At 42.0% G+C, this 23818-nt stretch overlaps 3 protein-coding genes across 4 annotated transcripts; 1 reads left to right on the top strand and 2 right to left on the bottom strand.

Moving 5' to 3' along the window:
* Positions 1 to 27: 27 nt before the first annotated feature.
* On the bottom strand, positions 28 to 5929 carry tbpl2 (TATA box binding protein like 2). Of its 2 annotated transcripts, none has more exons than XM_033643188.2 (7): positions 5764 to 5929; positions 4045 to 4207; positions 3622 to 3838; positions 2381 to 2468; positions 1362 to 1621; positions 918 to 1012; positions 28 to 355 (listed from the first exon to the last, which is right to left on the bottom strand). In XM_033643188.2, the coding sequence occupies exons 1-7, from the start codon at positions 5809 to 5811 to the stop codon at positions 345 to 347; spliced, it is 882 nt and encodes a 293-aa protein (XP_033499079.1). In that variant the 5' UTR covers positions 5812 to 5929; the 3' UTR covers positions 28 to 344. The 2 variants fall into 2 exon arrangements, with proteins under 2 accessions (XP_033499079.1, XP_033499077.1); XM_033643186.2 differs by having other exon boundaries at positions 28 to 337; positions 5764 to 5927.
* A 502-nt stretch (positions 5930 to 6431) lies between these two features.
* On the top strand, positions 6432 to 23715 carry jmjd7 (jumonji domain containing 7). Its single transcript, XM_033643189.2, has 9 exons — positions 6432 to 6655; positions 8478 to 8631; positions 8780 to 8918; positions 9104 to 9218; positions 22589 to 22645; positions 22730 to 22825; positions 22917 to 22993; positions 23077 to 23236; positions 23529 to 23715. Exons 1-9 carry the CDS (start codon positions 6607 to 6609, stop codon positions 23615 to 23617), a joined length of 936 nt encoding a protein of 311 aa, XP_033499080.1. The 5' UTR covers positions 6432 to 6606; the 3' UTR covers positions 23618 to 23715.
* LOC117267333 (uncharacterized) lies at positions 9613 to 22529 on the bottom strand. Its single transcript, XM_033643183.2, has 13 exons — positions 21488 to 22529; positions 18399 to 18601; positions 18036 to 18303; positions 17713 to 17790; positions 17468 to 17629; positions 14888 to 15034; positions 14535 to 14789; positions 14145 to 14282; positions 13786 to 14038; positions 13414 to 13692; positions 13010 to 13237; positions 11300 to 11431; positions 9613 to 11079 (listed from the first exon to the last, which is right to left on the bottom strand). The coding sequence occupies exons 1-13, from the start codon at positions 22010 to 22012 to the stop codon at positions 10724 to 10726; spliced, it is 3024 nt and encodes a 1007-aa protein (XP_033499074.2). The 5' UTR covers positions 22013 to 22529; the 3' UTR covers positions 9613 to 10723.
* Positions 23716 to 23818: the final 103 nt, after the last annotated feature.

Genomic DNA, 23818 nt, shown 5'->3' with positions numbered 1-23818 from the left:
AAAATATCCAGGTCTGATTCAGAGAAAGACAATTAAACATTTTATTTAAAAACAAAATCACAGCCTTTGTTTTAAATAAGTTTTCTGTGCAAAGATCTGACAAATGATCGTTTATTTTCTTTCAGGATGGCGACACAGTCAACAGAGACACTAAAACAGCGGATTCATTTTCCATCCACAACACAAAATAAAACTGATTTACAGTAAATATTTATATCATCTATTTACACATAAACAGGAAGTGACATCAGAGGTCGGCCTCACTGTTTCCTGAAGCCTCTCAGGATTGGATAAATGTTCTCAAACGCTTCGTAGATCTCAGCCCGTTCTTTAGCTCCTGGAATTTAACACATGACTATAGAATTATTACAACTTAATGTTTTAAATGGAGTGCATTTACTAAAGAAGCAGACCTAACCAATCATGATGAAGAATTATTTTATAATTATAAGAAATAATCTCATAATGACAAGATCTATTTTTAATAAAAGACTCACATTACCTAGTTATGAAAAAGATCCCATTATTATGAGATTTGCATGTTGTAATTTGGAAAAACGTAAGAGATTTGTGTCTCAGAATTATGAGAAACCCATGTTTAACTACTGTGATTAGCATTTAGCTCGAACTCTGTGCACTTCTTTCTATCTGACCTACACAACACAACCTGAAACATCAGTTTCTATGGCAACATTAAAAGAGACACAACATATCTCAAAATTAAGGGTCAAAGATCTTGATATTATGTAAAATGTTCTGATAATTATCAGATAATTTGTGACAATTATACTTTAAAATACCCTCAACTGTTTATTGTAGGTGAATTAAATAAAGTTGGAGACACAGATTTAAATGCAGAGTCTGAATCAAACCCTTCTCTGCTGTCACTTTACATTAAGACATTTGAGTTTCATTACCAGTCAGAACCACTTTCCCCGACACAAAGATTAGCAGTACGATGCGAGGCTTCACCATTCGGTAGATGAGGCCTGGAAACAGCTCTGGTTCATAACTGTGGAGACAACAGTTTAAATAAAGATTTTTTTATCCTTCTGGTAATTACAATAATCCATCATAATAAAGTGGCTCAATTCAGAAGTAATTTCATTCAACTAAATATACATTTCAATGTTTTTCAATTATTTAAAAAAGTAAAAAGATTGTCATGTAAATGTTTTCTAATTACTGTGTACCTCCGTACTGAACTCTGAATATGTAATTCATTTTAGATGATACAAAACCAGATGCTAACTCTAAGCTAACAGAAACTAGAGGCTAACAGAACCTAGAGGCTAATGCTAAGCTAACTCCAAGCTAACAGGAACTGAGAGCTACCTGCTAAACTGTTGCTGTGTCTCTACCTGCTGAACTGTTGGTGTGTCAAGACCAGTCCCTCCAGTCTGATGGGGAAGCAGACATCGCAGCTGGCCACCATGTTCTGGATCTTAAAGTCCAAGAAGCGGGCAGAGAAACCGAGTTTCTGCACCACCCGAGCGTACTTCCTGGCTGCCAGACGTGACTGCTCCTCACTTTTGGCTCCTGTGCAGACCATCTTCCCGGAGCTGAAGATCAGCGCAGTGGTTCGAGGTTCTCTGATCCTCATGATGACCGCTGCAAATCGCTGAAATAACACGACTAAACTTGTTACTTCATTCATCAGTCCGCGTTTACATTTTATTTATACTAACTGTAACTGGACCTAATGGCTAATCATAGCTAATCGCTACTTCTAAGCTAACTCTACCTGAATGCTAACCATACCACAAATTAATCATACCCAAATGCTAACTGTACCTAAAAGCTCACCAGACTTACAAGCTAAACCTGTGTAAAAGCTAATCAAACCTACATACTACCTGTACTCGAAAGCTAACTGTACCTAAAAGCTAATCAAACCTACATACTACCTGTACTTGAAAGCTAACCGTACCCAAAAGCTAACCTTACCTAAAAGCTTACCAGGCTTAAAAGCTTAACCTAAACAAAAGCTAACCAGACCTACAAGCTAACCCTAACCCAAAAGCTAACTGTAACGTTACCTAAAAGCTCACCGGACCTACAAGCTAACGGTACCCAAATGCTAACTGTACCTAAACGCTAACCAGACCTACAAGCTGACAGTACCCAAAAGCTAACTGTATCTAAAAGCTCACTGGACTTAAAAGCTAACCAGACCTACATGCTACCCATAGCCTAACCCTACCGAACCATACCTGTGCTAATGCTAAACTAATTTATTCATTTATTTTCTTATATATTTAATTATGTATTTACTTATACCAACACAGTTTTAAAAACTAGTTACTTCAGAACCTGATGCTATCTCTGTGACATAAGCAAATGTATTAAAATCAGATGAGGCGTTTAAAGAAGTCCGTACCTTTGGGTTGTACTCTGCATTTCTGGCTTGTAGAGCGATAAACTTCAGGTCCAGAGGACAACCCAGGTTCACTGTGGAGACGATGTTCCTGCACACACAGGGAACACAGCAGATTAACACTTAAAGGGAAATTTCAGTTTATTTCAACCTGTCTCCTATCGTCCTAAATTTGTTTCAAGTGACTAGTGACATAGAAATAATAGTTAGCATGTTAGCCGTTAGCCTAGATACAGCCGGGGCGCATAGTAGCGTCAGACCTGTTAAAACGTAAGTGAACGGGCAACCTTCAAGTGCAAAGTTAGTCCACTAAACAAGCTTTTTTCCACAAAGACCGCCTCATATCGTTAGGATAAATGTCAGAGAACGTATAAAAAATGACATGTAAACGTGTTGTCTTATCTTACCGGTGTGCTGCCATGTTTGTTTACCATCTAGCTCTGCTTTCCAAAGCGTGGCTGAAATATATCTCGCGAGCTCTAGATAAAGCCCAGCTGGATACTACTCCAGGTGGAGGTGTCTCGTCCTCGGTCACATCCAGACCTTGAAAATAAGGCTGCAACTGGTCCCATTCCTTGCAACAGAGGCATTCCTCTTCTGTGGGCACTGGGGCACAGCATTCACAGGTACACCACCAATCTCCAGAGAGTGGTAAATAAGGGCGGCCATCAAACTCTGCAAAATCAAATTCCTCCTCCACAAAGTCGAAGTCTGGCAAAAAGTCAGCCATTATTCTATAAATCTTTCATAAAATAAATGAATGAACTTTTCAGGCTACTGTCCGGTTCTGCCTTCCAGCTGTTGCTGCTTGTTCAGGCACGGTATGAGATCGCTGCTTGTTCTCGCGATATTTCGGCCGCACTTTGGAAAGCAGAGCTAGATGGTAAACAAACATGGCAGCACACCGGTAAGGTAAGACAACACGTTTACATGTCGTTTTCTATATGTTCTCTGACATTTATCCTAACGATATGAGGCGGTCTTTGTAGAAAAAAAGCTTGTTTAGTGGACTAACTTTGCACTTGAAGGTTGCCCGTTCACTTACGTTTTAACAGGTCTGACGCTACTATGCGCCCCGGCTGTATCTAGGCTAACGGCTAACATGCTAACTATTATTTTTATGTCACTAGTCACTTGAAACAAATTTAGGACGATAGGAGACGGGTTGAACCGAAATTTCCCTTTAAAATTGCAGGTACAGATGAAGTATCAGTATTATGTTTCTGGAGTCATCAGTAACTTACTGTAACTGTGGGATGATTCCTGACCTCTCAGTCACAGGGGTCACGGGGGTCATGGGGGTCATAGGCGTCATGGGACAGAAGGGGGAGGCAACCAGCCCGGACATGGACGTCCCCTGTTGGGGGCCAGCTGCTGCTGCTGCTGTGGCAACCTTGGGATTGTAGTCCAGACCGACGGCGCTGTCCTGAGACAGGTCCAGAGCTGCAGACTGACTGCCAGCTGAAACATGACAGAGTTAACCTGTTTCATGTGACCTCACAGAGGCCACGCCCACCATTCACTCTGTTTTTATATATAAATATATTCTGTACACAAACACATCTGTTTCATATTATAATATTTTATTGGTTTAACAAAGATACAGTTTGTTTCTCCAAAGGAATTCATCGGTTTCGTCATCATTATCATCATCAATGATGTAATACCTGTGTCGTCATGACGACTCGGCTCATCCTGCGTGCTGAGGTCATCAGGTAGGAAGCTGAGGTCGAGCTCCTCCCCCAGCTCCCCGCTTGGCCCTGCCTTCACCAATGGGGAAGAGGCATGGCTCTGGAGGGGCAGCTCCTCCCCCAAAATGAAGCCGGAGTCCTGCAGAAAGAAAAAAAATTATTAATCCTTATTCAGTGTTTTATTTTTATAACTGACTTCTTCTGTATCGTGCTGCAGTGACACATAAACTTTCTGGAGGGATTATTAAAATAATAATCTATCAATCAGGAGTGTGCCATATCATCTCATTCACAATAATACTGGTATAACTCTTAATATGATGTGAAAAATTTATATTGTGATACCCCGATATTTTGATTTGTTTACATCATACTGTTACCCACGGCAACAACAAGCATGCCTGAAAGCAAAGTTATTACAGACTCCACAGTGGTTCCAAAAAGAGGAGCAGCTTCAGTAGTGTGGAATAAACTGTGGCGTCCTGAATGTCTTATGAACAGCCCCGGACTTCTCAGACTCTTTTGGTGACTTACCGCTCAGAGGGAACTCATTCAGCGGCTCCTCTGGCAGCAGCACAGAGTCTTTCCCTCTCCTCTGTCGCCGTGCGCTCACAGGAGTCGGTGTCGTCATATGATTTTGTCATAAACTATGGTAATATAAACCTATGTGACGTTCGCAGCTCCACAAAAAAACAACACGTATGTGAACGTGTGATAGTTGTGGTATCATAACAGCCTGTTACGGCGTGATGATTAGAGGAGAAATGGCAGAGCATAAAGGTCCAGGTGGAAAAAAAAAACAACTCAATCATTTAGGATTTTACTAAAAGAGAAGGAAATCTCAGGAAAGGCTCTGAAACAGAATTTAGGACACTGTGTAGATTATTTATATTAGCAGTTGAAGTAATAAAGATAATGTGGAACAAAAAAAAAAGTGCAGATATTTTTGGGTGGCTGGTCAAACATTTTTCAGGGTGGGGTCACACTGGGGTCAGTGTTTAATATATAAAAGCTGTTTTCTGTATTTTACTAACCTAAAGTGGTCAAATTGAGTCTGTTTGTTTGAAAAGACATATTTGCACATCCAACTGTCAGGTGCGTGGAAACTATATCTTGAGTCTTTCGGTCCTACTGGACCTTTGTCAAGTGTGTTCAACCATTCTGTTAAACAAACTGCAACAAACTGAGTTTAAAAACATCAGAATTAGCTCGTAAATTTGAACCAAATTGACATAACTGTGACGTAAGAATGTCAGTCAAACAGAAACATGACCTCAGAGGAAGCTGCTCGTCTAAAAATGTTTATGGTGATTTATTTTAGTTTTCTGCACTAAAACTTGACATGTGAAAATCCACACGAGTTCAGAGCTCGTTAGTTTTTTTTTCTTTGATTTACCACATTAACTGTAATTGTTTATGTTAAACAAAAAGATTATAATAAAATTAACATGTCAAACAAGGTGAGATGTTAATTTGTGAAATGTTTTCTAGCAACAAAAATCTGGGAAAAATATTTGATGTTTTTATACTCAGAAAATTCAGACTGCAGGTCACTTCAACTCAAAAAGCTCTGCTTCATAGATGAGACAAATTCACTTCACATGTGAAAACTCACTGACGACCTAAACAGTAACTTATTTTAAATAAAGTTTTGGATGTGAAACAGAGTGAGAGGAGTCGACAGTCTGTACTCACATTTGCAATGGAGTCATCAAAGTAACGCTCCAACGCCGACTCATCCATGAGTGAAGAACCATGAGACCTGATTCAGGACTTTCCAGGACCTGGATCCAGGCTGAGAGCTGCACAGCTGCATCCAATCCTGAGTTCATCAGCACCTGCAGGGAAACACACTGTGTGTTCCAATAAGGCAAGTACACATATTAACATGGGTCTAATGACCATAAGCTGTATGTAGAGAGACCATTTTAAAATGTAAACAAAATGATAAAAAAAAAAGTTAAATAAAAATGTGTAAAATACAATAAAGACAAGGTGACAGAAAAACCATGCAGTGTAAAAAATAAATGTAATGTACAGTTAATCTTTAAACGTCTCTATAACACTTTTCTCCACACTTTGATCACATCAGTTGCTCTTCATTAAAGCTCTCTGGTGTTTCCACTGAGTGAAATGTGTTTTACATCAGTTAATCAGATGGAAATATTCTACATGTATATTAAATAAAGACAGATACATGTAATATTTATATTAAACATAAAAAATACTGAAATATTTATTGTATTTATAATTATTACATTTATCATCATCCTCAGTCAGTGAGTGATCCGTGTCGGCTGCAGTTCATCCTCCCTCCTGCAGGGGGAAACCTGCTCACCTCAATCACTACAGGAACGGAGCTCCGCGCATGCGCACCGGACGTAAACAAAGCAGCATGGCACCGTGAAATTGGGAGAGATCTGACAGCAGCAGACTTTATCGGTTATCAGTGATCATTTAATCGATATTTGATCAGATATCTGATGTTGTCTCTGTGGCGGACTTCCGGTTGTTTGTTTGTGATGACGGAGAAACAAAATGGAGTCTGTGAAAGAACGACTGACTGAGTTTTCACTGGAGGCTCACGGTGAGAGACGAGTAACATTACTGCTGCTACTGTAGTACTACTGCTGATTCTACTATTAGTACTGCTCCTGATATTGTAGTACTACTGATACTGGTGGTACTACTACTACTACTGGTAGCTAGTATTACAACTAATACTACTATTGCTACTATAACTATACTATAACTGCATGACTGCTGTTGTTGTCACTACAATAACAACCACTACTACTACTACAACCAACAGTATTACTTCTACTACTGATGGTACTATTGGTACTGTAGTACTACGGCTAGTACTACTAAGCTACTACAACTACTAATGTTGATAATAGTTCACAAGTAATACTACTGTTACTACTATAACTATACTACACCTGCTATTTTGCTACTATAGTAACCCCCACCACTGCTACATCCATAGTATCACTTCTCCAACTATTAGTGCTGCTCCTGCTAATGTAGACCTACTGATACTGGTGGTACTACTATTATTATTGCTACAACAATTTATTTATTTCTTTATTTAAAAGGGACAATGCACATTAATGAACAACAGTAAAAACAGTGTAAATGTGCCGAAGTTAGCGCAACGCTAATTCACATTCGGAGTCCCAATCACTATTACTACTACTACTGGTACTGCTAGTATTAGAATTACTACTACTACTACTGTATAACAACTACTGTTGCCACTACAGTAACCATCACTACAGTTACTCAAACTACTGATACACCTACAGTATTACTTCTACCAATAGTACTGCTGCTACTGTAGTATTACTGGTATTGGTAGCACTACTACTATTACTGCTACTACTGGTAGCTAGTATTACAACTAATACTACTGTTACTACTATAACTATACTATAACTGCATAACTGCTATTGCTGCTACATCCATAGTATAACTTCTACAACTATTGGTACTGCTACTATTGTAGTTCTACTACTGCTGCCAGTACTGTAGTGCTACAAGGCTGCTGCTACTACTACTGCTGCTCCTGGTACTGTAGACCTACTGATACTGGTGGTGCTACTATTATTACTGCCACAACAACCACTACAACTACTATTGCTGGTACTGCTAGCATTACAATAAATGCTATTGTTACTACTATAACCATACTATACTTGTATACTTGTTGCTACTACAATAACCCCACCACTGCTACATCCATTGTATTACTTCTACAACTATTAGTACTACTACTATTGTAGTACTACTGCTGATACTACTACTGGTGCTGTATTGCTGCTGCTGATGGTAGTTCTACTACAGCTGGTACTGTAGTACTACTGCAGATACTACAACTACCACTGCTGCCAGTACTGTAGTGCATCAAGGCTACAACTTCTGCTGCTGCTCCTGGTAATGTGGTACTGCTGATACTGGTGGTACTACTACTATTACTGTTACAGCAATTGCTACTACTACTACCACTACTGCTGCTGCTGCTGCTGCTAGTATTTCAATTAATACTACTGTTGCAACTACAGTAACCACCACCACTGCTACAGTTACTCAAACTACTGATACACCTGCAGTATTACCTTTACTGCTTCTCCTACCATTAGTAGTACTATAACCAGTGGTAGTAGTATAGCTATAAGTTGTCCAGTAGTGGTTTAGTACTAAGTATTACTACTTTTTACCACTTCAGTGACAAGCACAGGTACTACTGTTAGTACTACTGTAGGTCAGCTAGATTATTTATTTTTTTAAAGTTATACTAATTTTTAAGGGGACACTAATCACTAATACTACTGCTGCCACTGACTGGTATTACTACCAGTTTGAGTCAGCAGATCAATCATTCTGATTGTTTATTGATTACCTCTTAGATCTGTATCTGAACCATTCGGTGCCTTACCTGGAGGAGCCACCTGACCCACTGCAGTTCTACCGCGACTGGATTGGTCCAAACAAGCCCTGCATCATCCGTAACGCCTTCAGTCATTGGCCGGCTCTGTCCAGATGGACACCGGAGTACCTGAGGTGAGGAAGCCATGTCCACCTGCTCGCACACACAGACACACGCGCACACACCTGCACCACTCTTCTTCTGTGGTCACATCTATAGTTTTTAATCTCTGAGACAGTGAAGACCAGTACGTGACCTCAGCTTCCTGTTTGCTGTGTGCAGAGAGAAGGTGGGGTCAAAGGTCATCAGCGTGGCGGTGACTCCTAACGGTTACGCTGACGCAGTTAACGGTGACCGCTTCGTGATGCCAGAGGAGAGACAGATGGACTTTTCTTCTGTGCTCGACATCATCGAGGGGAAGGTGAGAGACATGCTGCTGCTGCAGGACCAACACTGAGTACTGAGTACATACTGTGGATTATATTATATTCCACTTTTGCCAATTACATCATCCTAAATCCTGCACACTGGACCTTTAAGTAACCACATGTGGAGTCTTTTGCATTTGCATAGGAGTGATTTATACAATGTGTGTGTGTGATGCAGGTGCAGCAGAGTGGAGTGCTGTATGTTCAGAAGCAGTGCTCTAACCTGCTGGAGGAGCTGCCCGAGCTCACAGACGACGTGGAGCCTCACATTTCATGGATGAACGAAGCACTCGGTGAGTTCACACTACTGAGCATGCTCAGATGGCTTCATCTGCAGATGCTGAAGACTGACTTTATAGACCAAATCACAGTGTTTGTTTACAATAACTTCTGGGTAGAAAACCTCTGTGTCACGTACATAAAACAAAACAACACTGAACAAATGCTGCCTCAGTTGGCAAGTTTCTATCCACCTAAAATAGTCAATATCAGTTTAAGTGAACTGCAGTTGTCTCAAAGCCACCAGACTCTACTGACAAACACAGTAATTTTACTTCACGTAAGACAAAAGTTACTGTTCTACGATTGCAGTAAATATGAGGCAGTATTTAATTCTGTGGTGATATTTTACTCCGGTGTCACATGACCGACATTTCACACAAAAAAACCCAGAACTCTAAAGTCTGCTTAAAACTTTTTATTTGTTCTGCAGCTCAGGATGTTGAAAAACAGGAAGTCACACAAAATATTATTAAAGTGGTCAAAATAAAATGAAAACTTGTAATATTTACAAAAACACAACTCATAAATCCTCCCCGTCAGTCGTCTCTTTTCAGCTGCTGCAGGTCAGAAAAATAAATCAATGAACATGTTTTTATTAATAAAGTCTTTACTTATTTACAAAATTAGAAACAAAGTTATCATTATGTAGGAGGGTAAGTTTATCCTAATCACTGTCTACAAAAAATAAAGTATTTTGACCTCCTGACCTGCACCACTGTGGTCTGTATGACAGCTGCTGTGCTCTCTGTGGGCGCTACTCGTAGTCAAAGAAGGATCATTTCACAGCTACATTTTAAGGATGCTACGTCACCAATCTGAGCGGCACCCTCCAAAGAGGAAATATGAAGCCAACATGGAAGTGACAAAAACTGCAATGATCCCACACTTCGGATTTCCTGCCCGACATGTTATTAACTAGCCTGTGGAATAACTGCAGGTACCAGCCCTGGAAATTAACCTGACTCCTGTCTGACTGCTGAGCGTGGACACTTCCTGTGTCTGTCCTTTCAAATTAAATTCCCACATGGTCCAGTCATATAGGTTTGGATTTATTTTGACAAGGTGCAGCTCCTGATAGTTTTACTTTTTTTCTTGTTTTTTCTGCGACTAAGCGACCAGTGAAATCTTGCTGACTAATGACCTGTCTGGTCGACTGTTTATCTCTGCTGTAAAGTTGAGCATTTTAACATGGGGGTCTACAAGGACTGACCGGCTTCTGGAGCCAGCCTCAAGTGGTCATTGAAAGAACTGCAGATTTTGGCACTTCAACACTGGCTTTATTTTTCAGCCCTGGATTTTGCCGCTTGGTTTGAACTTGTAGCTCAGAAGTGAAGACGGGACCTTTTTAATGACGCACACCTGCACACTCACAAGACTGTTCCATCATGTGTGCTCTGAACGTAGAACGGAGTCTGTCGGACCCATCCTACCAAGGAAGCATCCTTGACTTTGAGAAGCATGTTATGTGTTCATACTATGATGTCACATTGTCATGTGACTGACCTGTGGACAGCTCTCAGAGAATGTTGTCTCTCCGTCGGTCAAGCTCCTCACACAGACTCCTGATGCTCCTCCCCATCCTCTTGGGGCTCCTCACCCTCTGCTGGTAGCTGAACTTGTTGAAGCCCTGATGTTTTCTTCCTGCTTTAAAGGCGAACAACTCGTCCTTCTTAAACTCGTCCACAAACTTGGACACGTCGTCCGTCCTCCTGCAGGATGAGGATGTCAGCCGGGACAGGTAGGTGGACAGGTTCAGAGGGTTTCCTCCTGTGAAGAAGAGTCTGTCCAGGTGTTTGGCCTGAGCTCCGGCCAGCTGAGCGCTCTGCTCCACCTGCTGCCTCGTGAAGCTGCCTTTACCGAACTCTATCACACCTGAGGGGACAGGAAGTCAAACACAGGAAGTCACACCTGACAGGACAAAAGTCATTTAAAGTGAGGGAAGGACAGTGGGACTTGGCACCACACTAATGGCAGCACCTCAACATGGCAGAACCCACAACGCAAATGCCAGATTCATGTCTAAACTGTGTCTGTTTTTATGAAACATGAATCTATTATAATAATAATAATAATAATAATAACGTGAGCTTACCTTTGAACTCGTTGATCATGAGCTCAGTGAGGAGATCCACACTGACGTTTCCTCCTGATGTTCCCTGAAGATTCAACACTCGGTTCCACTTCATGTCCTGTCTGACACGCTCTGGGTAGAACCCCTCGATCCCTGTTCAGAAACATGGTAACCATGACAACAGCCATGACAATGTGATGTTATAGTCACACTGAGAGTAGAGAGGTGAAGCCCCTCTCCCTCCGGAAGACCATGGGACATTTTTTCTGACAATATGTTTGACAGTCAACAGAAAGACACAAATCATTTTTTAATCCTGTTTGAATTTAGCCATGATCCACGCACCTGATGTTTGTCAACTTAAAAGATAGTTTTGCAAGTGAATAAAGTCACAGTTTGCTGTAAAACTGAAGTATTTTCAGTCCTATACTTAATTAGAAAAACTACACAAGTTGTGAAAGTGACGTCAGAGCTTTCTCTCTGGGTAAAGTTACAATGACAGCTTGTCCCAGTCTCGTCCTGGGATCTGCTGCTCACGCGAGAAACAATGGTTCCTTCTCAGTCTTTCACTTCTCGGCTGACAAAAGATCAATAGGAATAAGAATATCAATCTACGTCGTAATAGGGATACAAATAACATCATGTTATGTTGGGAGCTGGTTAACACAAGATCAGAACCTTTAAAACCAAAGAGTGCGGTCAGTGGATCAGGATCCACAGGTCGACCCAGGACGTCTGATAGTGACTGAAAAATATTTTGCCAACACGTTGTGACTCTCGGGCAGCGCCAGAGCATATGGGCTAGTGAGGCTGGTGACGGCTTACAATGGTCGCACGCTGGACTGATATTTGGATACATTTTACAGAGCATATTTTTAAATGAGTGAAGCCTGTACAATATTTTAAATAGCAAAGTCCATGGCTTTTGTCCATGACTCCTCCAAAACAGCAGCCCCAAAACATTTGCCCAGGCTACCTTTAAACAATCCAGGGGGGGCGGAACAATCTAAACACAACAGTGAGTTATAAATAACAGAGGTGCCTCCTTTGATCAGTGGGTTTGACAGAAATATAGTTTCAACTGGCGAACTGATTCGGAAGTTAGGGAAGGATGCAGTGTTTGCTTGGCAAAGTTATGTACCTTTAAACATCTGAAAAAATTAGTATGTGTGAGTGGAACCAAGTTAAGTTTCTAACTATCAACTGAATTGTGCCGAGGTAACGGCCAAGTTGGTGACGTATATCATGTGAGACGAGAGATGTAGTTCACTCAGAGGTTTAACACAAAACTAAATATGACAAACTGCGACTTTCTTGACTCACAGAAATATCTAAAATTGACAAACATCATATGTGTAATAAATGCTACAGTTTAAACAGGATCAACAGATCTCTTGTCGTTCATGGCTGTACATATTTCTTCCAAAATAAGGTTCCATGGTGGACACAGGAAGGGGACGAACTTTATCTCTGTGTAGGAGGAGCTACACGTCTCTGAGATGCTGATGATTTGCATAATAATATTTATTGAAACAATTCTTACTCAGAGAGTCATGCTAAAGCAGAGCTGAGCATGTTCACAGTCATGAACTGACGCTCTGACTTTTCATCACTGACAAGATTATTCATAAACATTTTTGGATGATGAATGTAGCCCCACCCTTCAAGCCTACAGTTGGTGCAGCTTTATGACACTGACCAACCAGCTGTGTGACCGTCTCTGACTTGTACCTGTGATCATCTGGTGGCCGCTGTTAAAGAGCTGCAGGTGTTGTCTGGTCCACAGCAGAACCAGGTCCATCTTCCAGAAGTCTGTCATAGCCTCTCCGTCTCCCTCCTGGATGGCGTCCCGTCGGGCCATGTGGTACAGCCCCTCCCACACCACTGCCCTTGTGTAGTTTAACAGGAAGTCCTCGCCGTCAGATGCCATGGAGCAGGACTCTGAGCAGAACCACGGAGCTGGAACGCAAACATGAGACCATCATGTTCAGATATCTTAGCTGTGATTATTTAAAAAAAAAAAAAAATTGTACTGTCAAAATTTAGAACGAAACAAACTCCAACATAAAACTTTGTTTAAGTGTCTTTCAGTATAAACTTAATCTGATCTGACTATGAATGAATGAGAGTCTCACTCTGCTGGGCTCTGGTCTGCTCGGCGGCTGTCAGACAGTCTCTGTGGTACCACTCGTGTCTCCTGCACTTGTCCATCAGTCCACACTGGACCATCTGTCCCCCCTTCTGCTCCTTACAGTGACAGTACACGTAGGTTCCATCTGCACTGCAGTCTGGACCACAGAACCAGTCCTCCTCACGTGGGTCTGAGAGCGTCTGAGCCCGAGCACAGCCTTCATGGAACCAGATACCTGGACACAGGTTACTGCAGCACCGCACCAGCTGCTCACCTGGTTTCTCTACAACCACAAGGACACATGACATGCTGTTAAAGACAGATGGATGCTCAGAGTTGTATTTAAACCTGTTTCTGACTCCAGCAGGGTTCGTACCTTCTCTGCAGTAACAGAAGGGGGAAGTTTTCTTCTTCTCTCCGTCACAGTGACTTTCAGCAGCAGCAGCTGCAGTATTGATGTCCTCCTGAGGTGGAGGCATCCACACCAGATCCACCAGTCTGTGAGCCAGTTGACTCAGCCAGTCCATCTGAGCTGAGACCTGAGAGGGGTAGTCTGATGGTTTCTGGTCCACTGAGTCCAGACCACAGTCCGTCACAGCAAACAGAGTCACGTACGCTGTCGTCACAAACTTTAAAATATATATTGTTTGGTTGGTGACAGAATATTATGGTGAATGTGGTAAATCAGAACTATCAGTGTGTTTACATTTTAAGTTTACATTGTCAGAGTCTCACCGTGATGAAGTCCCAGATGTTCAGGAAGTAGTCTTTGGCGGTGTTGTTGAACGTCTTGAAGTGAAACAGTGAGACGATGTGATGAAGAGTTCCTCGAGCGTTCTCACTCTTTTCACTGAGAAGCATCTTTAACATTTCCTGAAAAAAAAAAAAAAAAAAAGTTATCAGGCAACACAGTTCACACCACACACACACACCTGCTTTAATTACTGTGAAGCAGCTGGACCCAGGTGATCTGAATAGTTACTGAGTTAGCTTAAAATGCAAACTTGATAACACTAACTTGTTTTGATACCTGCAGCCAAGACACTCTAAAATAATGAAGCTGCCTTTGTTTCATCACAAACTGCTGACTGTGTTTATTGTTCTACAACGATAAAGGTTTCTCACCTCGTGGAACAGGTGTTCCTTCTGAAACTCTTGTGGAGCTTCTACGAGTCCATCAAACTTCAGGTCAGGGTTCAGGTTTGGAGTGTCAGTGCTCTGTGTTTTGTTGCCGTGCTCCGTCCTGTCAGTGCCGAGGACGTCCCCACAGCACAGGATGTGGTGCGGTGTCCCAGAAACCACAGGGATGTAGTCTTTAAGGCCGTACGCTGAGCTAACAGACTCCTCTGCGGTGTTCGGTATCACAGCACCCAGACTCACCTGAGGGGAAACAAACGGACCAATCAGGACAGTTTAAGGGACATTAATGTACTGAGACATCAGAGACACCTGAGCAGGTGCAGACAGGTGGGACTCACTGTGGTGCTCTCCTCCTTCATCAGGATGGAGTAGATGTGAGGGACGTGTCTCATCACTCGTCCTCTTGGTCCTTTCAGGGCTGTCAGGTTGTCGGCGATGATTCGCATCACTAATATTTTCATTCGCTGTCGTAGCGACTCGTATGCCTAAGGAAAGAGTTAATGATGTTTTTATTGTGATGATTATGTGACGTTTAAAGGACCATTTCCTGTTTTTTAATTTCTATGTGATATAAAATTCTGTTTGACTCTTTGCTGAGTTTTGTAATCAGTCATAGTGCACTAGGTTTGAAGTCAAATAGAAACAGAGCTGCTGTTGCAGAGTTTGTCCACTAGATGGCGCGGTCACACTGTTTTCAACAGGAAAACACAAAACAAAAACGATGAAACCGTAAAAGTGCCATAAAAACGTCCTAACTGAGTCACAGAAACAAACTTATTGAGACAGAAATTCTGAATGCAGACTTGTTCACTGTGAGGAGACACAGCTGGGTTGTTAATGATAATGGTAATGGATTTTAATACTCAACAGAAACGTATGGAAACATCAGTTGCCTCAAATCGTAGAAAACAATAAAGAATCGTACACTTAATAGTATTAATTTCAGGGTTTCCCACACCCATTTATTTGTGGCAGCCTGCCTGTACTTCCGTTCTGATTTGCAGCTTTTCAGACTTATTTTGTGGCTGAATACTAGGGCCGTAACGGTACATGTATTTGTGTTGAACCGTTCGGTACACGACTTTCGGTTCGGCACGACCCTGTACCAAATTATTGGGCGCAGGATATTATTTTATTTTATTTTGTTTTATTTTAATTCCATTTAAAATATCTAGTTCCCCGACGGGCATAATTGAGTGACGGACCGAGTCCCATAAATCTCTGCTTTCACTTTGTGCAGCGCATACTCGCATTTTGACAACATGGCAAGTGAGCCTGACGAACCTGAAGACCCACCCGCAAACCTTAAGTCCTCCGTTTGGGAACACTTTGGTTTCAGGGTAAAATACGAAGATGGAAATAAACAAGTGGACAAGACAAAAGCAGTGTGCCGACACTGCAGAACAGCGGTCGGGTATGTACTTGGAAACACGTCTAACATGCTAACGCATCTAAAGTGACACCACCCGAGTTTGAATGTTAACCGGCACGACTAGAAAAAGCAATCTGGTGCAAACTACGATATCATCGTCGTTTAAAAAGAAAGAGCGTTTCCCTGACCATCGCGCTAAAGAAATGACCAACGCCATTGGAGTTGAGTAAAATTGTTTAAGCTGCACTTTAGATATGAGCATGTTTTGTTTACTGCACTTTAACAAAGTGGGAAAGCTAAGTAAGTTCCTAGTAAAACTGAATCTGAGCAGGCTTTAAAGCTGACCAGCTGCCCTATACTTTTTATTTTAACTGAGTAGAACTGTTTAAGCAGAAATTTATATTTATATTTTTCATTAAAAAAATGTGTTAAAAAAACAGCAGGATTTTATTTTTCACTTTTATATTTCTATTTTCATTCAAACTGTGAAAAAGCAGGATTTTATATATATTTGTTTAATTCAAAAATTGTGTAAAAAGAGTTAACTGCTGTGGTGGTATGTTTTAATAAGGTTACCAATAAGTAAAAGATATTTAATAGTTGTCTATTTTTTTCATTACTGTACCGAAAAAAAACGAACCGAGACTTGTGTACCGAGGTACGTACCGAACAGAGATTTTTGTGTACCGTTACACCCCTACTGAATATAATTTGTAGCTTCTTCAAATATGAATGAGGATAGTGATAGTGAGATACTGTCTACAATGATGAAACAAAACCACCATCAGATGGACTGTATTCATAATTAATACACCACAATAATATAAATAACCAGTGCCAATCAATCAGTCAATGAGAATGTGTGTGTGTGGGCGGGGCATAAGCACATACAGCCAGCAGCAGCAGGGACCCACCGTCCGACACCGGCACACCGTGAGGACGGAAACAGAGGGAGCTGTCTGCTGTCATTTTGACTTGACCAGGGGACTTTTCTACAAGCTGACTGGCTGTTGAAACAGGTGACATGCTTTAAAACCAGCCGCCGGCGATTCGACCAGCTGAGTTGCAGGTGACACTGTCGGCCGACTTGAGTCAAGCTCAGACCGGCCAGTTCACACCGCTACTACTTTTCTCTCAATCGTTCCAAAACCATTTTGTCTCATTGTGAATCTTTGGTCTGAACTGGGCTTTGAAGTTTGCAGTCACTCGCAGCAGCTGCTCCTCTCATCCATCAATCTGATTACCCACCCCACAAGTCACAAACTGCTGCTGAGGAAGTGAAGAACTCATGGAGAGCTCTGCCTGTGCTGCGTTCATGGACCCACAAAAATCTCTGAAGTTAGAGACAGCTCACAGAATGATACAAAGGGACACACAGGAATTTAAAACAACAAAACAAAACATGGAAGTTTGCTGTTGTTGCCTACCCCCACCTCCCCGACCCCACCATAGTCAGCTACCACCACACATACACTGTAATTCTGTGGGAAACTGAATTTGAAAAATGCTGCAGACACACTGATTTGTTCCTGTCAAGACTTAGTACCTGTTTGGACGGTAGGATTCTGTAAGGAGACACTTCCACTGCTTTTACTGGAAGTCCGTGCAGGTAACGAAAATTAACCCGAACTTGATGAGCGAAGCGAAATGCCCACGTCACAAAGGTGTATCCTCGATCTGTGGAGTCGGACCTGGACACAGACGGTACCTGCAGCAGCAGAACTTTTATTTCCTCAGTGAAAGATAACAGATGGTTTTAGGACAAAGGTTTTATGTCAGAAGTCACGTTACCCGAACTTTCCCCCAGCTGAAAGTGTAAGCTGTTGCCTTTTTGGAGTCTTCACTGCGGTACTGCGTCTTTTTGGTCGTCTAGAAGTAAAAAAAAGGAAATGTGATGAATCTCCTCTGTGACGGACATGTATTAAAAATACAAATAAATATAAAACTAATTCTGCAGAACCACACGAAGACTTGTCATCACACAGCTCAGTTCGTTTAAATCATTAAAATATCGTCTTTAAATAAAAGGGATCAAACTTCACTTAAAGAAACTGACTGAAGTCAAACTGTGCGGAGAACATGTGACACTGAAACTGAAGGACATGGTTCCTCACCTGGATCTCGTCTCTCCACTGCTTCACCTGTCGGTCGTGCTCCTCGGCAAGTTTCTTGGCGTGGATCCTGGCGGAGGTTTTGCACTGCGAGATGCCGAGGCTGTTGGTGATGGTGAAGAGTTTGATGGGACAGCGGTGTCGGAGCATCTCCACGCTGAACGCTGTCTGAAGGAAACAGGTTCTGAGTGTGCTGGTGTACAGAGGCACGGAGAGGAGGAGGCTGATCCTTCGGTCCAACATCTGCTTCACCTCCTCCTCAGTCATCCGCCTGAAACAGGAAAACACTCACTTACATTTATCATCCTGGAGTTTAACAAATATCAGAACCAGGTCCGTCTTTAGACCAGCGCAGTTTGGACCCACCGTGGTTTATTCCCTGGGCTGTAGTTTACGATCTGTTTCTGGGTCTTTTTGGCGGGGGGGAACATGGACCTGAGACAGGCCACAGTTAGAGGAGCCTTCTCCTCAGCCCAGGAAGTAGACTTATCCCAGCTGAATGCAGACAGGTTCTCAGGGGTGAACGTCTTCCTGTACGGCCCGTCCAGGTCGTTCACCATCTCTTTACGCTGCAAACACATTCTATTTTAATGTGATAAATTACGTTTAATATATTTATTATCATCTCTTATTCTTAAACTTACATTTCAAGCTGTTTCAGTCACAACTGTCCATCTTACACATCAACTCCTCTATTTGTTTACACTTCAGCTTACATGTCAAACCCTGTTAGGTCTCAGGCTACGTCCACACTAATATGTTTTCTTTTTAAAACACAGAACTGTTTCTATGTTTACACCTAGCCTCTATGCTACTCCGCTGTTTTGGAAGCCCTAAACAGAGACCTTCAGTTCCCCCACATTTTCATGGACTAAATTTCAAACCATGACTTTTCAAAGACCTAAAATATTTTTTCTTTCCAAACTTGCTCTGCTTTTTTCAAACATATCAGATTCAAACTATATTCAAACATAATGTCAGCTAGTCGGTGTACATGAAGGGAGAGATGGAACACAGGGAGAAAATAAAGAAACACACACATGATGGTTAACAAAACGCCAGACATTGACTCTTATTACAGCTACATTACAACGTCAGTTACAGAAAATAAATTTGCTGTTATGTTACATTACGGGGAATGTTATCCATCAAAGATTACGCAAACAACTGCATTACAAGCAACCACTTCTCCAAAACTTTCAATGATTTTTACGAACTCCATGCAGTGTTAATTTCTTTGACGAAATTTTTTTGTCAACAACCTTCTTTCCATGACGAAAACGAGATGATGACAAGCTAAAAATAGATTTTGATCATAAAAACTAAGATGAAATCTATGTGAAATTTTCGTTGACGAGACGTGACAAAAATGTTTGTGGTGGACTATCGGACACTGGTAGCTAAGAACAGCCGTGCTTGTTATTATCTTCAAATACAGCATGACTGACAGGCTGGTAAATTCCAGTAAATAGTCTGCACCAGGATGTTTCACTGGCCGACAAAAACCCTCACGCATAAACAGCCATGTGTGTCTGACTGTGGACAATCTGGAAATCCATCGGTAACAAAAAAAAAAAAAAAAAAAAATCTTCCTTTACCTCTGGAGGCACAGCCCGGAGTTTTTCGACTAGCGGAAGTGCAGGGGCCTCGGCGATCGATCATGCCCTTCGCTTTCGGCGGTGCCCCCAGGGAATCGCCATGTTGTTTACAAATACTTCGGGTAGAAAACCAGCAGAGTTTAGCTATATATCACGTTTTTCACGTCACTGTATCACCGTGTAGACTAATCTGATGTTTGTTAAGTCTATAAACACAATGATTGAACAAACGTTACTATTTCTGTGTGCACGTTTTGTAATAATATGGTTATCGTAGATTAGCTGGACTAACCGTTAGCTGTTAACGTTAGCGGTGTCTGTAATAACCATAGACTGTATAAAAATAAGGTAATAACTCGTAATAACGGTCCGTGAATAAAATATTTTTTCCAGCAGATATCTTAGTTACAACATGACTGAGCTAGCAAAGCAGTTTTGTGTTGCTATGTGTGGTATTTATTCAGTTATGGGGAATCACGATGTCTAGAAAGCATCAGTGGCTGCAGCTGACAGGGACAGTTAGCAAAGCTAACATCAGGACGTCATCTGTTAAAAGCCTCCCGTTGTCGGATAAGACATGAAACTACTCCACTTAGCTCAATCATGTTGTAACTCAGACATCCGCTGGAAAAAAAAAAATTTTTTCACATTGATGAGATGGCGTTTTGGGTGGAGCGGTCGCTATGGACGCGGAGCTTGCAGTTTCTGTAGGTACACATTTCCTGGGGACACCTGCATGTCTCGGCCACGCCCCCTCCATTGTGATTGGCTAAAGCGCAGCATCGTTCTAGTCGTCTTTCACACAGGGCTGCCGACAGATTCTACAATGTAAATTGCAGAATCTGTCTTGAGAGATTAGACTGTGGATGGTGGAGCTGCTGAATGGATTTGTGGAGTTAGTTGCAGCGGTGGCTGTTAGCAGCTAGCTCCACTCCTTAGCCGCTGAATGGCAGCAGAGCAAGCAGCCACCAGACTTCACAGCTTCACCCCGCAGGACTCCACTCAGTCCAGACTGGAGCAGGTTTGTGGGTTGATGGTGTTTGACAGGCAGGTAGGAGGCTCAGTTATCTGTGAGTGTAGCTGTGCTGTAAGTAAACAGTCTGAACTCAGATCAGTTTTCTCTGACAGAGATGAAAGTTTAGTTTGAATCACCAACTCTGTGAGAGGACACCAGTTTAAACCTTCGGACTAACATGTTGCACATGAAGAGAGAAGTTATGTTTCTGCTTCTTAACAGTCACATGGATAAGTCAGAGTTTACAATGAACCTGGGGACAAATCCTAGTTGGCTCACATTAGTTATTTGTTGAGAGCAGAAATAGAGAGATGTTGAGCTTTTCAAATGATGATCAGTAAGTGTGTGCTCGTAAATCAGCCCTTAAACCTGTCACACACTGCTGGAGACATGACAGTTTGGAAGTGTGCACAAATTATTTTATACAACCTGTCACCTTGATTCTAATTTCTGATTAATAAATTAGCCTCACTGGATTAGTTTAAAGATAAAAGAAAACATTATGACTAAAAGTAATGACTAAAATGTCATGAATTTTTGTCGACTAAATCTAGACTAAAATATGAAGGATAAAAATGATTAAAATGTGACTAAAACTAATAAACATTTTAGCCTCTAGACTAAGACCAAATCTAAACTAGCTGTCAAAATTAACACTGATTCCATGACATTTCCAGGTGTCCTATTATCGGGAACCCTCGGTCAAATATTAGTGTTTCTAATCTGAAATGCAAATGTTCCTTATAAACCTTCAGTATTAAAAATGATAATAATAATTTTAAATATTATTGTAATTGTTATTAATCAGTCTCAGTAGATTAAAGTGAGTAAACGGGTCTCACCTCTTTTGCAATGATCTTCTTACACACCCTGATCAGAGCCTCCTTGAAGCCGGACACCTGCAGCAGTCTGTTCAGAGCAGAGGTGAAGTTCTTATTCCGCAGGTACCCGCACACCAGAGAGATCGGCCCGCGGCGGACGCGCCGGGCGGGCGGAGGGTCGCTCCTGGGTGTGGAGGGCTCCGGGTCCCGGGACGCGTAATCGTGTTCGTTCAGCGGAGTTTTGAGTCTCTTCTTGAGCTTCTTCAGAGGCGGAGGCTCCTCCGGGAGAGACGGAGCAGGGCGGGCAGAGGGAGCCGGACGGGTCGGGGGCTGGGGGTCCACATAAACCCGCCTTTTACCGTTTTTCTTGGTTTTCTGATAAACGTGACGAACACAGGTGAAACATAAAAACGCCTCGCGAGGGTTTAGGCCCGGGAAAAGTTTGTGCGCGCTCTTCAGGTCGATAAGTGTTAATAAAGATTTTCTCTTGTACCCCTTAGCTTGTCTCTGTATGGGACTGTCACAGTGACTGCAGCGGTGCTCCATGTTAGCTAACCTTACGGCACCCGTTACTTTAACGTTTAACGGTCAAAATCTTCCTCTGTGCGCGAAAAGAGACGAAACAAACCGGCTAAAATAAAAGTTAATCTCCTCAGCGACCGTTCAGGCGCGTTTAGGTGGAGGTGAACTCATTGTAAAGTCAAAAAAACGTATAAAGGTGGAGTGCGCGTTAAGTTTGTTCTTATGAGAGCCCGCCGCGTAGAATCCAAGATGGCGCCGATTTGAACTTTGAGCTCAGTGCTGCCGACGGCGGCCCGGAGGGGAACTACAACAATACTGATTTGTTTTCAGCTGCAAGTTTTATATTTTAATGTTTTATTTATATATATATATATATAATTAACTTTTTCTCTTTAGTGTATCGTGTTCGTCTCATTTTGCTAGTTTTTTTATCCACAACTATAAACACACAGGAAGTTGTAGGCCTACTTTAATACAAATGATGTTTTAAGCTAAAATAATTACTGCCTCTAGTTTTGTCTTTATTAACATTTGATGAACTGAAACAATTCTCTTCGTGGCCTTTAACATATTGTCACTCTGTCTTTTTAATTCTTTTAGGAAAGTTACCAGATGCGGTGAATTTTTGGCTCGGAGAGGCGAGCGCCGTCACGTCCAGTAAGACCTGAACACAACACGACACACGTCACATGGTGTGTATTTAATGTGATTATACATAAATGTGTCTGTGGTGTGTTTCAGTGCACAAAGATCACTATGAGAATCTGTACTGTGTGATATCTGGAGAGAAAAACTTCATCCTGCTGCCGCCCACAGACCGTCCCTTCATCCCCTACGGTAACCATAGTAACCACCCTGCATCTTTACAGAGTGACCATGGCAACCACCAAGCATGTTCTGCAGTAACCATAGTAACTGTCTCTGACAGGTGTGTATCAGCCGGCTGTTTACCGTCAGAAGGAGGACGGTGAGTTTGAGGTCATCGATCAGGGCGACTCTGAGAAGGTGTGTTCAAGTGTCTGTCTGTTAATATCAGAAATATTTAAAACACTGTAGTTCACCCTGACTCTCTCCCTCCTCTTCCTCAGGTCCCGTGGATCCCTCTGGACCCGCTGGACCCGGACTTGGACCGGTACCCGCAGTACCAGAGAGCTCGGCCACTCCACTGCAGCGTGAAGGCCGGAGAGATGTTGTACCTGCCGTCACTGTGGTTTCACCATGTCAGGCAGTCACACGGCTGCATTGCAGGTACAAACACTGCACTTGAACACACCACAACACATCATAGGTACAAACACTGAACTCACCAAACAGCTGCATCACAGGTACAATAAATGCACATGAATGCACCACATGGCTACATTTAAGGTGCAAGCACTGAAGCACCTGAACGCACCACACAGACACAACACAGGTACAAACACTGAAGTACCTGCTCTGCAACAACCACATTCAAGAAACTTGAATTCAGATAAACTCAGTATGATTTATCAGCGTCGTCACAGTTTAAGTGTCAGTGTATTTTTTCTCTCTGCTGCAGTGAACTTCTGGTACGACATGGAGTACGACATCAAGTACAACTACTTCCAGCTGCTGGAGATGCTGTCTGAGGTAACAGGGTCAACGTGACATCACAGCAGCTGTGTGATGTCATAGTGATTTCTGGTTTGTGAATAAAAAGTTAAATAGTAACATGAAGTAACTGTAAAATAAAGATTTGTTACAAACTCTGCAGAAGCCTGTTTGATTAAGATTTAAATATGTGAATGATATTAAAGCTCTTTCATCATCTTGAATATTTTCCATTACACCTGGTGGACAGGTGAGTGG

Source organism: Epinephelus lanceolatus, chromosome 15 (genome assembly GCF_041903045.1).
Source record: "Epinephelus lanceolatus isolate andai-2023 chromosome 15, ASM4190304v1, whole genome shotgun sequence".
NCBI lineage: Eukaryota > Metazoa > Chordata > Actinopteri > Perciformes > Serranidae > Epinephelus > Epinephelus lanceolatus.
Note: the sequence above shows the minus strand (reverse complement) of the source record. Positions and strands in the feature narration are given on the sequence as shown.